The 17755-nt window shown below is 44.6% G+C and overlaps 1 protein-coding gene across 1 annotated transcript in view; it reads right to left on the reverse strand.

The window, feature by feature from the left end:
• Nucleotides 1–413: 413 nt before the first annotated feature.
• The window catches only part of SH2D4B (SH2 domain containing 4B), a 67802-nt gene continuing 50460 nt past the window's right edge, over nt 414–17755 (reverse strand). The window contains exons 9-10 of the mRNA XM_039911309.1: nt 2520–2740; nt 414–812 (exon numbers count right to left, since the gene is read on the reverse strand). Coding sequence (XP_039767243.1) covers nt 720–812; nt 2520–2740 — 314 coding nt within the window. The 3' untranslated portion in view covers nt 414–719. The remainder of the gene's footprint in view (nt 813–2519; nt 2741–17755) is intronic.

Genomic DNA, 17755 nt, shown 5'->3' on the forward strand with positions numbered 1-17755 from the left:
ATCAGGTGGGATGTAGTCCCTATCCCATACCGGGCTCATGTCCTAAATAAGAGGGAGTAAGACTTAATCCCGATTTTACAGAGAATAATAATTATGGTATTTGTTAAGCGTTTACTATGTGCCAGGCCCTATAGTGAGGAAACTTCAATTTAATGATTTGCTCAAGATTACACAGCAGACAAGTGGAGGAGCTGGGATTAGAACTCCCTCTCTTGCCTGACCACTTGTTTTGTTTTGTTATCTGTCTCCCTCCTTCTAGACTGTGAGCCCCTTGTTGGGCAGGGATTGTTCTCTGTTGCCAAATTGTATTTTCCAAGCGCTTAGTACAGTGCTTTGCACACAATAAGCACTCAATAAATATGATTGGATGCATGAATGAATGAATGAATGAATGAATGAATGAATGAATGACTCCCAGGTCCCTGCTCTACTACTAGGCCAGTCCGCTTCTGATGCAAATTGGTAGCAACGATCCTTATGAGAGGCTGAACCATAGACTTGCCCTATCTGGACATGTTCTTGATGGACTCATAATTAATGATTCATTAATAATTGGCTATGGCAACCGTTATTTATCAGAGGCTTTAGCAAAGTTTGGAATAATCTTAATCAATCATATGACATTGACATCCCTTCTGTAAGAAGACAGAGCAGTGAGAACTGGGAGAGGGAGCAGGATGGGTGAGGGGCTCAGTTCAGGCCTCCAGAAAAAAAGAAAGTCATTCAAATAATAGGTGATAGTCTGGAGGATCTTCCCTCTGTCCACAGGGATACAGCAGTAGTTCTCCACCTGAGGCAGTGATGATTTCTTCCTGTAAAGAATGGAAGAGAGAGGTAAATACTTTCATTTGGAAAATGGAAATAAAGTCGCAGCCAGATGTAGTTGAAGGATGCTACCATCACTACCAACAGTGGAATTCTGCTGTCTGTGGAATGTGCCTGAGGGATGGAAGATCTCCCCGCTCCCTCTCTTACTGCCATTACTAGTAAGAAAGTAACTAGTTACAGGAGAGACAGGCAGATGGACGTTTTTTGCAAGTTGAGGGGGGTAAGAAGAGCAAAGATACAGACTGTATCTTTGAACACTCCACCCTGTGCATTTATACACAAAACCAGAGAGCACTGAAGTAATCTAGGTGGGAGCGGGAACCCAATAAATTGTTGGATGCATTGTTCTGTGCCCAGTGGCATGAAAGAAACTGTCCTGTGCCAGAAGACTACCAAAAGGCCCAAGAAGCAGAAGATTAGAGACAGGAGGGACCTGGGCAAACTGAGAGTGATTGAAGCAGGAACTCTGGACTCATTCTTGAAAAGAATCTTTAACTTGACTTTCCTTGCTCTTCCATCATTACCGACATTTAACTCATCGTGTAAACCAGTGAGATCTGGCAGGGCCCCCTCCATCCCATACTAGAGGGACTGCTCTAATTATTAAGATGTGAGGAACTACTAAGCAGTAGCAGTAGTATTTACCAGTCTTTATCTTGGTGCAGTACGCTGTGCTAGGCACTTGGGAAGTACAGAATAACAAGTGGCAAGTTCCCTGCCACAAGGAACTTACATTCGAATGAAGTTTAGAAATGTAAGCTCCTTGAGGAATATGATCGTTACTGCCTACATTCTAAATCCCAGGAGCACCTAGAATATGTTCCATGTGGAATAACAGCTTGTGTCTCCCTGACCTTGAGAAACACAGAGAACCGAAGTCACTCTGCTGATATGGATGTTGCCTTCCAATTATTTCATGCTGTTTAAATTCACTGACTCCTACTACAGCTACTGTGTATTTTCAGGTACAACCTCTGGACTGAATCTCAATCAATCAGTTGTATTTATTAAGCACTTATTGTGTGCACAGTACTATACTAAGCAGTTGGGATAGTGCAATATAACAGACACATCTCCTGCCCACAACGAACTTACAGCCTAGAGGGGGAGATGGGCATTAATATAATAAATTACAGGTATGTACATAACTTCTGTGGGGCTCCTCTCCCTATTGCCCCTTATCAATCTGATTTGGGGTTCATTGGATCTGCCTAGCCTTCAGGACATTTCTACAGTGAATTCACATTCTGCTCACTGGCCGTGTTGTTTCTTCTCCCTGGTTTCCAGTGGTTTCTACCACAAGAAGCTGGATTGACTAATGGAAAGGGCACAGACATGGATTCTAATGCCAGCACCACCATTTGACTGTCTGTCACTGTGAGCAAGTTATATAACTTCTAAATGCTTCAGTTTCCTCATCTCTAAAATGTTTTCCCTCCCCCTTAGACTGTGAATCTCACGTGGGACAGGGACTATGTCCAACCCGCTTGTATCTTGTATCTATCCCTGACTTTATTGCAGTGCTTGGCACATAGTAAGATCTTCACAGTTATTCTTATCAGTATTATTAGCATTTGGGACCCACTAATCTTGCTGTGGGGGCACAATACTCAAGATGTTTCTGTGTCTGATCTGGCTCCTAAAATACTCAAACCTGGGTCGTGCCTCTCATCTTTCCATCTTAGGGTTACCTTGTGGAAATCAATCAGGTCCGTGAGAGTAGCATGTCGGCTGGGATCCACCCCCAAGAAGCTGTAGAAATCGCTTGAGGCATCCACCAGGAAATGCTTGAACCCATTCTGCTGGCGATAGGAGAGGGCGTAGCCCCAGATTTTGTCACTGACCCGCACCAGGAATGCCCCCTCTGTCATAGTGACCAGTAAATCTTCTGCCTCTTTCCGACTGATAATCCCTGTCAAGAACACAAAACTGTGATCAGCGACTCCGGTGTCACAGGGACACCAATCAAGGAACTCAGAAACTACTCCAGATGCACTGTTGTTTGGATGTATTTTCCCCACTCATTGCTGGATTCTGTACCAAATGGACAAGCGGTTTTCCAAGTTTAGTGTATGAGTAGCTTAAGACTTTCCAAGAGAGTGATTCTACCTCAAATGTTTTCCTTGGCCTCAGGACAGTCTAGGTCTAACGGCCGCAGAAAAAGTTGGACAGCACTACAGCTCTTTAGAGTTTTAGCTCTAAATCTTTAGCTCCAAAGCTCCTTAATCTTCCGCTTAATATAATGCTGTCTGGCTGTCCCCCAGAGATTTTTTTAAATGGTATTTCTTAAGCAGTTATTATGTGCCAGCCACTGTTCTAAGCACTGTGGTAGAGAAAAGATAATCAGGTTGGACACATCCAGGTCCCATATGGGGTTCACTGTCTTAATCTCCATTTTACGGATGAGGTAACTGAATCACCAAGAAGCAACTTGCCCAAGGTCATATGGCAGAGAAGTGGCAGTCAGCATTAGAACCCACGTCCTTCTCTACTGGCCTTCTCGATCTGATGCGTCTACCAACTGTGATGTATTGTACTCTATCAAGCACTTAATACAGTGGTCTGTACACATTAAGTGCTCAATACCATCAACTGATTGATGTTCACGCTCTTTGTCTATACCAGCAAGGTTGGTCAATTTGTTCTTCGGTTAACCGGTTAACCGAGGTCTGGGAGAGCTGCAAAACTGCATCACTACATCCTAGCACAGGACCCTCAGTCACAGATTTTGAAGAAATCAGTTTGGAATAGAAGCTGTTTGAGAAGGCGGCAATCGGCTTCCCATTTTCCTTAAGGGTTTGAGCTCCCACGCACACAAGAGGATTAGCACCGTTTACAGACTTGTTTTTCTCAAACTGCTAAAGCCTGCTCTCAGGTTCCAGAGCAGCAGGTACCATTTCTTATCCACAATCAAATAAATGTCTTTGTGTTGCTCCCTGGCAGTCCAAGGGTTTCTGGGAAACTCCGAGCTGGAATCAGCCCCAGCAGAGCCCAGCTGGGCAACGCCTGCTGAACAAAGCAGGTGGGGGTTGCTTCTTGCTATCTGCAGATAGTGGGTGGTCCGTTCACTCTTTCGAGTAGACAACCCCTCTGCCAACTATTAGGCAAGGTTTGATGGGTTCTGAGCTGGAATCAGAGTGGCTCAGAATCAAGGACAGATCGAATAATGACAAGCCTCCCCATCCAGTTCCTGCTGGTGGTGGAGCCACGGGTGGGAAGGTGGAAGAATAGGATTTTAAAAGACCTCTTTTCTGGTGCAGTAGTCCTACTCCCCACATCACCTTTCCTTCCCCTCCCCATCCAGACTAATAACAATAATAAACTGTGGGGTTTGTTAAGCACTTTCTTGGTGCCAGGCACTGTACTAAGCAATGGGATAGATACAAGGTAGTCAGGGTTGGACAGAGTCCCTGTCCCCCATGGGGCTCACAATCCCCATTTTACAGATGAGGTAACTGAGGACCAGAGAAGTGAAGTGACTTGCCCAACATCACACAGCAGAAAAGTGGCAGAGGCGGGATTTGAATGCAGGTCCATCTGACTCCCAGGCCCGTGCTCTATCCACTAAGCCATGCTGCCTCCCTAAATCCATGAGCCATTGGTTCAGGGAACAGTCTTGGTCCATCTGCCGATAAATCCAGGAAAGGGCATCGTCTCCAGTGTCCAGGGCCCAGGGTACCTGCCTTAATTCACCACATTCTTGGACTACCCAACTCTAGTCAATCAACTGGTTGAATTTAAGCACCTACTATGTGCAGAGCATTATATGAAGCATTTGAAAGAGTACAGGAGAATTAATCAACACAATCCTTGACCTCAAGGAGTTTACAATCTAGTGGAACTTCTGCCTGTCCTCACTATCAAAGCCAGGCTTCCATGTAAGTATGGAGATACAGGTTGGCCTGGTGGAAAGAGCACAGGTCTGAAAATCTGGTGACCTGGGTTCTAATCCCCGCTCCGTCACTTGCTTCTGTGTGATTTGGGCAAGTCATTTAATTAATAATAACAATAGTAATGATGGTAATTCTAAGTTCTTACTACCGAGCACCATACTAAGCCTGGGATAAATACAAGGTAATCAGATTGGACACAGGCCCTGTCCCACATGGGGCTCGCAGTCTTAATCCCCATTTTACAAATGAGATAACTGAGGTGCGGAGAAGTGAAGGGACTTGCCCAAGGTCAAACAGCAGACAAGTGATGGAGTCGTGATTAGAACCCACATCTTCTGACTCCCAAGCCCGTGCTCCTGCCGTTAGGCCATGCCGCTTCCCTGTGCCCTCTCTGTAGCTCAGTTCCCTCATCTGTAAAATGGGGATTCACCCGCTTTCCTTCCCCCTTAGACTGCGAGCCCCAAAAGGGTCAGGAACTGTGCCCAACTTGATTATTTTGTATCTACCTCAACACTTAGTACAGGGCTTGGTACATACGAAGCAGCATTGCTCAATGGAAAGAACCCAGGCTTGGGAGTCAGACGTCATGGGTTCTAATCCCGGCTCTGCCGCTTGCCAGCTGTGTGACTTTGGGCAAGTCACTTCACTTCTCTTTGCCTCATTTACCTCATCTGTAAAATGGGATTTAAAACTGTGAGCCCTACATGGGACAACCTGATTACCTTGTATCCCCCCAGCACTTAGAACAGTGTTTTGCACATAGTAAGTGCTTAACAAATACCAAATTATTATAATAAGCACTTAACAGACACTACAATTATTAGGCAATCCAATTCATACACATCTAATGCTTCCAAATCTTCAGAGGGAAAGTTTGGGATTTTGAAGTTGCACGCCTCTATTCAAAAAGTCGAGAGTGAGATCCATTAGGGTGGCAGCTTCAGGTGGCATGGAAGGTGGGGCAGCGGCACCACAGCAGCAGAAAGAGAACAAGTGGAGAAGAGCTTTCTTGTCTTCCTTCAACCCTCACTGCTGCCATCCCCGCGGGTTGAACACACCAGAAATGCCACTAAACAGGCTAAAGATGGCAGGTTCAAGTTCGGTGGTGGGGGGGTAGCTGCTACTCCCATCCCTAAAGAGAAAAAAGAGAAGGAGCTGGGCTTTCTCTTTTCCAGATGGCCTAATGGGGAGAACATGGGTCTGGGAGTCAGAAGACCTGGGTTCTAATCCCAGCTCCGCCAGGTGCCTGCTGTTTGAATTTGAACAAGTCACTTAAATAATCCGTGCCTCTGTTTCCTTATCTGTCAAATGAGGACTTATTGTCTGTTGCCTCTACCGTACGCTCCACACTGACCTGATTAAAGTGTATCTACCATCGCGCTTGGTACAGTGCCGTGTTTTCCGATCACCATCCATCGATTCCTTTTCTCCAAAATATGCTGTGATAAAAATCACTGACCAACTAGTTTCTTCATGTCTGTTCTCCTGAAACTGTTCACCATTCTTAACAGCAACCTTCTTTTCATTCTCCCCATTTTGTTCTCTTCATTCTAAATCCCAAATCTTCAGTGATTGCTAATCAAAACAATGATTAAAAAAAACCAAAAAACCTTCAAAAGACCATGTAATTCTCCCGGCTGCAGAAGGAAAGAGACAACACTTACTCCTGAGACTGCTGATGAGAAATAAACAACATCTGTGAAAATTCTGCATGGACATTTAAAATTGCTTGAACTGAAGTCAAGAAACTTTGTTATCCCTCGTTTCTGGTAGGAGGTTTCAGAACCACTAGGGCTTTTAGTTGGGATGGTTGGTATATTCATTGGAATTATCATTTGTGAAAGCAAGCTCTGGAACTTTTAAAGCCTGACAATTCCCACGAATCCCTCAAAGTTATTTCCTTGAAGAGATTGGCAGAAGGATGCCAGGGTCCAACCCCGGCCAGCCTTTCAAACCAGCTCGGTTGCAACAAGTAGAGAGTGGGCCTTTCCAATCAAAGATTGTCTCTCAGATTGGATGGAAAATTGCTTGTTGCTGACACCTCATTCTCCAGCACCCGAAGTCCAAGGCCTAGCAGCCGTGGTGATCAGGGCGCTTGGCAAGGTGACTTAGACTGAGCGGTCCACAGGCCTTCTTGAGGACAGCTGTGCCTTAGTGGCAGGTTTTCCCAGTGGTCCTACCCTTTATCAGAACCTTTATCAGAATGGGTAAACATCCCGTCACTGAAGTGTTCACTTGGAAGAATCATAGCCAATTTTGAGAACTGACCCAACAGAAGAAAGTGCTCTGTAGTCATTAGATGCTCAGAAAATAATAGTAATAATAATGGTGATTATAATAATGGTAATGATAATAATCATATTTGTTAAGCACTTACTATTCGTCAAGCGCTGAACTAGTGCTTGGGTAGAGACATGATAGTGAGATTGGACACAATTCCTGTCTCTAATGGGGTTCACAGTCTAAATAGAGGATTGATCTTGATGCACTGGTTTTACAAAAGTTCAGACTTGGAGACCAGTCGCTGTTTTCCCCTTGACTCTATTTATTGCCACTGTTCTCGTCTGTCCATCTCCCCCGATTAGACCGTAAGCCCGTCAAACGGCAGGGACTGTCTCTATCTGTTGCCGACTTGTTCATCCCAAGCGCTTAGTACAGTGCTCTGCACATAGTAAGCGCTCAATAAATACTATTGAATGAATGAATGAATGAATGAATAGGTCCAGGACTATGACCTTGTCAGTTTACAGTGATCTGTATGTCTCTCTCACTCTCTCTTTTCTCTCTCTCTTAATGGCATGTGTTCAGCACTTACTATGTGCCAGGCACTGTTCTAAGCCCTGGGGTACATACAAGGTAATCAGGTCCCACATGGGGCTCACAGTCTTAATCCCCATTTGACAGATGAGGGATCTGCGGCACAGAGAAATTAAGTGACTTGCTCCAGCTGGCACAGCAAATAAATGACAGAGACAGGATTGGAATCCAGTCCTTTTGACTCCCAGGCCTGTGCTCTAGCCATTAGACACACTGCATCTCTCTCTGTTACCATTCTACTCACCTATGCTGATACACTCCATGTGACAACAGTCCATAAATTTAGAGAGATCCATATGGTCTCTCTCTTTTTTCAGAAGCAGAAGCTAGTAGTGGTGATTCCAAGCTGAAGGTTAGCACATGAACTGAGTGGATGTAAGCCACTTGGATTTAGCTTTCCAGGCCCAGGAAGACCAAAGATGATGCTCCAGTTTTTTGGCACCACTTCTCATCTGAATATTGAAATTACCCAAGTTGATCTGAAAGCGCACAATCTTAACCCCCATTTTGCAGATGAGACACAGAGAAGTTAAGTGGCTTGTCCCAGGTCACATAGCACACAAGTGGAGGATGAGGGATTAGAACCCATGACCTCTGACTCCCAAGCCTGGGCTCTTTCCACTAAGCCATGCTGCAGATTTGAGATGTAAAAGACAAAGCCCTGTCTGACTGCCAATCCATCTTCCAAAGTGTGTGCTCTGAAGAGGGGAGAAGGGGGGATACCCAGCCCCTGTCCCAGGGAGCTCTCCTTCCATCAGTCTGTCAACCAATCAGTGGCATTTATTGAATGCTTATTATATGCAGAGTACTGTACTAAGCACTTGGGAGAGTACAATACAACAGAATACAGAGACATATTCCCTGCCCATAACAAGTTTACAATCTAGAGAGGGAGACAGATGTTAATATAAATTTATAATTTATAATATACAATTTAAACATATGTACATAAGTGCTGTGGGGTTGAGGGTGGGCTGAATATCGAATGCCCAAAGGTCACAGATTCAAGTGCACAGATGATGCAGAAGGGAAACCAAGGTAGGGAAAAGACAGCTTAATCACAGAAGGTCTTTTGGAGAAGATGTGACCTTAATAATGGTTTGAAGGTGGGGAGGGTAGTGGTCTAGCATATATGGCGGGGAGGGAGCTCCAGGCTGAGGGGAGGACTTGGGAAGGGTGTCAGTGGTGAGGTAGATGACATGGGGGCACAGTGTGTAAGTTGGAGCTAGAGAAGTGAAGTGTGAGGGCCGGGCTGAAGTGGGAGACTAGTGAGGTGAAGGAGGAAGGGGCGTGCTGATTGACTGCCTTAAATCCAATGGTAAGGATTTTCAGTTTGATGTGCAGGTGGGCTGACAACTATTAGAGGCTTTTGAGGAGCAGGGAGACATGGACTGAACATATCTGTAGAAAAATGAACCATGAAGCAGAGAGAAATATGGGCTAGCGTGGGGAGAGACAGGAGGCCGGGAGGTCAGCAAGGAGACAGATGCAGTAATCAAGGCGAGATAGGATAGGTGCTTGGATCAACGTGGAAGCAGTTTGGATGGAGAAGAAAGGGCTACCTTCATCAAATAGCCTCGATGCCTCATTGTGGAGTTGGGAAGCAGGGTGGGCCAGTGGATAGACCATGGGCCTGGAAGTCGGAGGACTGGGCTTTAGTGCCTGCTGTGTCTGCTGTGTGACCTTAGGCAAGCCACTTCACTTCTCTGTGCCTCTGTTCCTCATCTGGAAATGGGAATTAAGACTGTGAGCCCCATTTGGGACAAGGAACGTGTCTAATTTGATACTAATAAGAATAATAATGGTACATGTTAAGCACTTACTATGTGATCTAAGCACTGGGGTAGATACTAGTTAATCAGGTTGGACACCGTCCCTGTCCCACATGGGGCTTACACTCTTAATCTCCATATGAGGTAACTGAGGCCCAGAGAAGTGAAGTGACTTGCCCAAGGTCACACAGCAGACATTTGGCAGAGTCAGGATTAGAACCCATGGCCTTCCGACTCCCAAGCCCATGCTGTATGTACTAAGCCACGTTGCTGTCCTGGCACAGAGTAAGTGCTTAACAAGTGCCATTAAAAACAAAAAATGTGAGCCCCATATCTGGCCAGTTGGCAAAGAAGTTTCATCTTTCTTTGAGGAACACTGCTGCTCTCATCATCTGCTAGCTTCCAGATATCCCTGATGATTATCTCTGTCTGTTCATTGATGCACTCTCTGTCACTGCACCACTGAAACTGAAAAACAGAAAACAAAGTCTAAGATTGCATCTCAGCTGAAAACTGGGTGTGGACTGCTAAGGAAAGACCAGCAGGGCCCCCTGCCATCAAGAAGGGTGTGCCTCTCTTTGAACAAAAGCTCTGTAAGATCAAGACCAGGAGGGAAAAGAGAAGCAGCTTCAGGAGCCACTAACGTTAAGTCCAATTCCGAAACATGGCACAACCTTTTAATATGTGCAGTGGCCAAGACTGTGGATCCTGCAATTGGCCTTGTCAGACACACAAACACACACATACATACTGGTGAATTTCACTGTCAGTGTCACTGTCGCTGTCAGTGACTTTTTCAATCAATTGCATTTATTGAATCTTACTGTGTGCAGAGGACTGTACTATGCACTTGGCAGAGAACAATGTAATAGAGGTGGGAGACACATTCCTTGTCCACAATGAGTGCAGACCTCAAATATGAAGGACATCAATATATATAATCGTGGTGGTTCTTGTTAAGTGCTTATTATGTGCCGAGCACTGTGCTAAACGTGGAGTAGATATAAGATAATTAAGTTTCACATGGGGCTCACAATGTACTTGAGAAAGTAGAACAGGTACTTAATCCCCATTTTACAGATGAGGGGACTGAGGCCCAGAGAAGTTAAAGTGACTTGCCCAAGGTTTCACAGCAGTCAATAGGCAGAGATGGAATCAGAACCCAGGGCTTCTGCCCCCCACGTCTGTGCTCTTTCCATTTGGCCATGCTCTCCCAGTACATACTACTTGGTATTTATTGAAATGTGAGCTCGATGTGGGCAGGGAATGTGTCTGTTTGTTGTTGTAGTGTACTCTCCCGAGCACTTAGTACAGTGCTTTGCACGCAGTAAGAGCTCAATTAATAAGACAGACTGAATATTGACGTGAGTGCAGAGCACTGTACTAAATGCTTTGGAGAGTACAGTAAGACAGAGTTTGTAGACTGACATTCCCTGCCCACAGTGAGCTTACAAATAGTACTCTATGTATCAAATCAATCAATAAATTGATCAATCAATCACTGGTTTGCATTGGGAGCTTACTGTGTGCCCAGTGCTGTACTAGGTGTTTACAGAGAACAGTATAACAGGCGTGATAGACAGGAGGCAGAGTTTTCTGGTGAGCCAATTTAGAGAAGGGTGAAGCAGGGTAGGTGTAGGATCGCTTTTCTAGCCCCTTCCTCATTCAGGGTGAGCAGGGCAAATCACTACCTGGTCAGCAGTCGAATGAACAACATCCTAAATCACCTACGGATGCTGGGCCTGAGTACCGGGAGGGAAGGGATTAGTCCACTGCCAGAAGGCCATGCACTGGGATTAAGTAATAAAATATGAAATAAATAAAAATTAGGGTTCCGAGCTTCTTTCTGGCTGGGTTTCTTCTCTCATATAGCAAAGTCAATAAAGGTTTCACGGAATGCAAGAGGAAATTAAAGACATCTGGAAAAGAAGACCAAATTGCTGAAGTAGTTCACCATCTGCCAGAAGCACAGTTTAAACTCATAAAGCCCCCGGTAAACATCAGGGCAAGGGAGAGGTTCCAGCTTCTGAAAAATGGAAGGAAAGGAGTGGGGATAAAGAAACCGGGTAAGAACAGATAAGCTGAGGATTTCATTCATCGCAAAAATGGCATAAGTGGAAACCCTAAATTTTCTCTTTGTGTCAACTTGGCTCTGGGATGTAATGGGAGTATAATAGTAATAATAATAATAATAATGATGGTATGTGTTAAGTGCTTGCTATGGACCCAGCACTGATCTAAGCACTGGGGTAGATATGAGGTAATGAGGTTGTCCCACATGAGTCTCATGGTCTTTTTCCCCATTTTACAGATGGAGATAACTGAGGCACAGAGAAGTTAAGTTACTTGCCCAAAGTCACACAGCTGAAAAGTGGCGGAGCCAGGAATAGTACCCACAACCTCAGACTCTCAAACCCATGCTCTTTCCACTAAGCCACGCTGCTTCATGTTCAATGATCTCCCTTCCCTCTCCAGGTGCTCAAATTTCCTGCTGACCCCATTCCCAGCCTTCTCTTTAGTCACCTGTGTTCTCCGGCATCGGAAGGCACTATCTAGGGCATATCGGAATGGTTGGTGCTTTCTCAGCTGGCCTGAGGACGATGTCTCCTGCCCAGTGAAGTCCACATTCTGGACCCTTGTCCAGCTCTGGCATCCTTCTGGGATGTCACCGTAATTAATCCTTCATCCTCTCAGAAGAGGGATGGCCCCGTTTCTTGAACCCAAAAGGCTGGCAGCCGGCAAACATCCTTGGCACCATGGCCATAGGGACGCCACACCCTTCCGGCTGGTGAGCGTGGTCATTTTGCCCCGTCTCTGGTGATTGATGGGGGGTTGATTGGAGTTGTCGAGGCATCAGCCCAGATTAGGTGAAAACCAGGAAGATGAAGTCTCGGAAGAAAAGAGCCTGCGTTTAATTCCCAGATCCACCTCTGAAGATTGCTGCTATTTTACGCTCCGCTAGAGAAAACTCAGGCTATGTCCAAAATACCTCTCTCTCAGATTTGTTTTTCCTTCTTAAATTACCTCGTGTACATCTTCAGGAAGGAGGTGTGTGTTACTGTAATTACTGATTCCAACTCTGTTGGAATCTCAAATAGCTGATGTCTGGAGCTCAGAGAGGATCTTTGCGCACACTGGCGGATGTAAAGTGTAGAGATTTGTGGGTTCAGAAGGATTCATGCAGAGTTTGATTTGGTCTAATGAATTTGTTGGTCAGTGCAGCCTCTTGCCTGGTTTCCTTTTTCACTGTGAGTTCACTTCTAAATGTGATGTAGGGAAATCAATCCAAACTGCCACACCTCAGAAGACTCAACCCATGGAGTGTAGCTCCATATAATCTGTGTGCTTTTAGAATGGTCTAGTGGAAAGATCGGGGGCCTGGGAGTCAAAAGACTGGAACTTTAATCCCAGCTCTGCCATATGACTGCAGTGTGATCTTGGGCAAATCACTTAACTTCTCTGCGTCTCAGTTTTCTCATCTATAAAATGGGGATTCAGTACCCATTCTCCCGCCCGTTTAGAATATAAGCCCTTTATGGGACAGATACTGGAGAAGCAGCGTGGTTCAGTGGAAAGAGCATGGGCTTGGGAGTCAGGGCTCAAGAGTTCGAATCCCAGCTCTGCCACTTGGCGGCAGTGTGACTGTGGGCAAGTCACTTAACTTCTCTGGGCCTCAGTTCCCTCATCTGTAAAATGGGGATTAAGACTGTGAGCCCCAAGTGGGACAACCTGATTCCCCTGTGTCTACCCCAGCGCTTAGAACAGTGCTCGGCACATAGTAAGTGCTTAACAAATACCATCATTATTAGTATTATTATTATTACTGTATCTGAACTGCTTATCTTGTATGTACTTCAGAGTTTGATAGACCGCCTGCACTAAGTGCTGAATAAATACCGCAATTATCATCATCATCATTATTATTATCACTATTCAGTCATCCATTCACCTCTGCCTTAGGAAGAGTAACAGCCTCCAATGTAACTGCTGAAGACACGGGCCCAAGCAGGTGTAGGCTTTTTATTTTTTATGGCATTAGTTAAGTGTTTACTATGTGCCGGGCACTGTGCTAGTCACTCAGGCAGATATATGAATATCAGGTTGAATACAGTTCCCGTCCCACATGGGATTCACAGTCTTGACCCCCAATTTACAGATGAGGTAACTGAGGCACAAAGAAGTGAAGTGAGTTGCCCAAGGGCACACAGCAGAGTGGCAGATTCAGATTAGAACCCGGGTCCTCCTGACTCTCAGGCCTGTGCTCCATCCACTAGACAACACTGCTTCTCTATTATTAGTTCAGGCTTGCCTGAGCTACATAAATCAGTGGCCTGGGGTGGGACTATGCCCGGGTACAAGGCTGCCCCCTAACTTGGCTCAGGAATTCAAATCGTGTGTCCTCTTGGGCTTATCCACACCACATGGGGAACCAGCTTCTGACACTGAGAAGAAGCATGGCCTCATGGAATGAGCACGAGACTAGGAGTCGGGAAATCTGGTTTCTAATCCCACCTCCTCCGCTTGTCTGCTGTGTGATCTTGGATAAGATGCTTAACTTCTCAATACTTCCATTTCTTCATCTGTAAAATGCAGATAAATTAACTGCTCTCCCTTCTGCATCGATCGTGAATCCCAAGTGGGGCAGGGGCTGCACCTGACCTGATTAGCTTATATCAACCCCAGTGCTTAGTAGAGTGCTTGGCACATAATAAGTGCTTAAATACCACAATTATTATTCTTATTAAACATTCTTCAGTTCTCCTGTACATTTACAAACATGTTTGAACTTACTGGGGATCAGATGGGGAAGATTTCAGTCAGTCAATCATCCAATCGTAATTACTGAACGCTTACTGTGTGCACTTACCGTACTAAGCACTTGGGAGAGTACAATACAACAATATAAGTGACACATTCCCTGCCCACAGTGAGCTTTCAGTCTAGAGGATTTCAGTCCCAGCTCCTCCAACCTTAATGGGAATTTGCTATGGAACTAGATTTGGAGAATCAAAGTAAATTTGATGCCCCGGTCTGACACTTAAATGAGGGTTTAATTAGACGGCCAGTGGAGGAAAAGGGTAACGGAAAAGGAAAACCGCTGACACAGAGATTACTTCATTCTAATTTTCACTTATTAATACATACATAGTCAACCAAGTATTCAGGGAATTAGAGAGGGAACACCCATTACTGTTCATGTGCCTTGAATATAATTCCCAGGATATTCTGCTTGTCATTTCCCCTTTAATTGTCTCCTTAATGCTCATTCTATATCTGAGCTCTCAAATACTATAAACCTCCTTATATTCTCTGTCAAAATATTTACCCTGTCCTCACTAACAAGCAGAGCAGCCTTTAAGATGCAGACATTTTTCTATTTCTTCAAGCCCTGTGCCTTGAAAATGGGCCTATAAATTTGTCTGCTAATGTCTCCTCAAAGCATCCTGCTGATTCCTTTTTCTAACTCTGTTCAGAGAGTATAAAACCCAGATTGAAGCTGAGTTCTCAAACTAGCTTTTTATTTCTAGATTACTGCTCATTGCCTGCAAAAAAAAAAGATATAGGCAGGCCAGACAAGATCTCTTGCTTTTATGTGTCTCAATTTTCCCAACCTACATATTTCTCAAACCTTTCACACAAATGAGGGCGTCCGGGTAATTTCCCCATTATATTTCAGCTAGTTCTCATTAATTTGTGTGTCTCCTTCCCCTTTATCACAAAGCTTCCCCCAAACGATCTCATTAAGGAGGATGAAATTATTAAATTCTCCATTTTCAATGGTTTTCAAGGCCTTCTATTGTCACAGGGATTTATGATCTCAGCTCCTTCATTTATTAAAATCAAAGATGAAACTTTACCCAAGCTAACTCTTCCAAGATATGCAGTCTTCATAGAGATAAGCAATTCTTTGTTCCCCATCTATTCATGCAAGAGAGGCGATGTTCGCATATCTTAAATGGTCTGCTAGAGGGCTGGCAAATTTTGATTTGAAATCAATAGTGCATCCTCTCTCAGCAATGAAATATTCATAATGCCCAAAGAGGCCTCCTCCATAGCTGGCTGTGTGAGCAAGAATCCAAGAATGTTTCTGTAGCAACTCAGTGCACCGAAGAGTCTGTCCATAAAATAATTGTCCTCCAGTAGTCGACCTGGGCTACTCTCTCTTGTCCTGGACACTAATTGGGAGACATCGAAACAATGTGGGCAAGCAGGGCAACAGCACAGCTAGGGATGAGTTCGACATGCTCACAATGCTTAAGTAATAGTTGGTCGTACACTGATCCTAAGAGTTAGTCTCTAGCATGCTGATAATAATCTCACCTTCAAGAAAATCGATCATTATGTGTGCTTGTATACCTCTTCCATTTTTATAAGAATGGGGGATAGAGTGCACTTTTCAGAAATGAAATCAATCTTTGCAACAACCAATGAGATGCTAATATCCCATTCTAATAGCTCCCATTTCCAAAGGCTACATATTTCCTTAAAACTTTTCAATAGGTCTTTCCCTCGATTTCCTTCCCATTTTCAGAAACCACTTTTTCCCCAGGAATCTCACTTCTAATGTCCCTCATTTCGATTTTTCACATTATTTCTCATGTAATTCTTCTGTCTTGGAGGATTTCGGGAGCCAGTGAGACTTTCCAGCCGAAAGCAGAGATGGTGCAAACAAAGGGGGAAATAAAATCTAGCAGCTGTGCTCCTGTCAGGATTAGACCAGAGAAAGGCAGAGAGGTAGAATTCCAGAGCACAACCCGCTACAATGAAATCCCAACCCTACAGGGTCAGCCAGGTGTTGGATACAGCTGCAGCCTTTCCCCTAGACTGAAAGCTCCTTGTGGGCAAGGAACGTGTCTACCAACTCTCCCAAGCGCTTAGTACAGTGCCCTGAACACAGTAAGTGCTCAATAAGTACACTTGATTGATTGCCTCTGTTCAATAGGAGCTGGAAAATCGTCACGGAACCATTTGGGGATGTGGTTAGGTTTGGGAGAGGGTAAAAGGGCACCACAGTAGTGGTTCCCCTTTAGGTTCACTCTGTGGCAGACAGGAGATAAATGCAGGCACTAAGCTATTTTAACCCAGCACAGAAATCCAGCTCCAGTTCTGTGACATTAAAAATAGCTGAGTTGATCCCAAGCTGCTGGTAGCATGTTACATACTGTAATTGAATGGTGCTTGAGTAGATTGTGTGAGCAGCCAGTGCTATTTCCGAAAAGAAAGTACGGGCAGCTACCCCTCCTACTTAGACTATGAGCCCCAGGCAGGAAGGGGCTGTGTCCAACCTAATGAACTTGTATCTACCACAGTGTTTAGTACAGTGTTTGACACATAGTAAGCATTCAACAAACACTACAAAAACACAATTATAATAACAACAATTTTATTGTTATAATTATTATTGTTGTTAAGATTCCAAGTTTGCCCTGTCCACATCCTTCATCAATCAGTCAATCATGTTTAATGAGTGCTTACTGTGTGCAGAGCACTGTACTAAGCACTTGGGAGAAAACAGTAGAACAGAATTGGTAAATAGGTTATTGGCCCATAAGGCACTATCCTGTCCTGCATCACTCTTTGTCTTTCATTCATTCATTCATTGTCAGTCATATTTATTGAGCGATTACTGTGTGCAGAGCACTGTACTAAGTGTTTGGAAAAGGTCCCACTATTACAGGTGCTTTTCCACCCCTCTGAGTATTCTGAGTTGTCCCCTGTCTATGTCTTTCCTAAAATGCAAAGAGTAGAACCGCATGCTGTATCCTAGGTTCAGATGCACTGCGCTTTAAATCTACCGCAAATCCTATTCCATTTGTTTTGTTTTTTATCTCCACTCAGTCACCACATATTACACCCGTGATCCGAAGGATCAGCCAATAAATAGTGCCAAGATCTTTTCCTGAATCATGACCGATAGCTCCGAACCCATCCTCATGTGGCTCTAAAGTAGATTATTTTTACCCTGGAGATATTAATCTGCACTTGCTCACACCGAAACTCACCTGACATTTTCTGGCCCACTCATTCTAGCTTTAAGAGACATTCCTGTAGTGTGTCCCTAATTGACTGGCATTTCACTACCTGAAGAAGCTTTGAGTCATCTGCAAATCTGTACATCTTCCTATATCCAACCAGTTCCCTGATGAGTGTCACACAAAACCCCAGCTAGTCTTTACCACTCTGATATATTTGGTCTTTATTGGCTGCTCCCTGCCCGAGTTCTGTCTGGACCATTTCAGCTCTAAATTCTATGGCAGATGTACCATAGTTAAGACAGAGAGACTGGGAGCTTCAAGTTATTGTAAAACTGTGCCCTAGTGTCAAGACCAGGGGCCTGTGAGTCAGAGGACCTGAGTTCTAATCCCGTCTCTGCCAGGATGAGCAGTTAGTCACTTCTCTCTAAAAACTGCTAAGCTAGGAGGCCAGGAGGCCAGGGACTTGCAC

Source organism: Ornithorhynchus anatinus, chromosome 3 (assembly GCF_004115215.2).
Source record: "Ornithorhynchus anatinus isolate Pmale09 chromosome 3, mOrnAna1.pri.v4, whole genome shotgun sequence".
In the NCBI taxonomy this organism is placed as follows: domain Eukaryota; kingdom Metazoa; phylum Chordata; class Mammalia; order Monotremata; family Ornithorhynchidae; genus Ornithorhynchus; species Ornithorhynchus anatinus.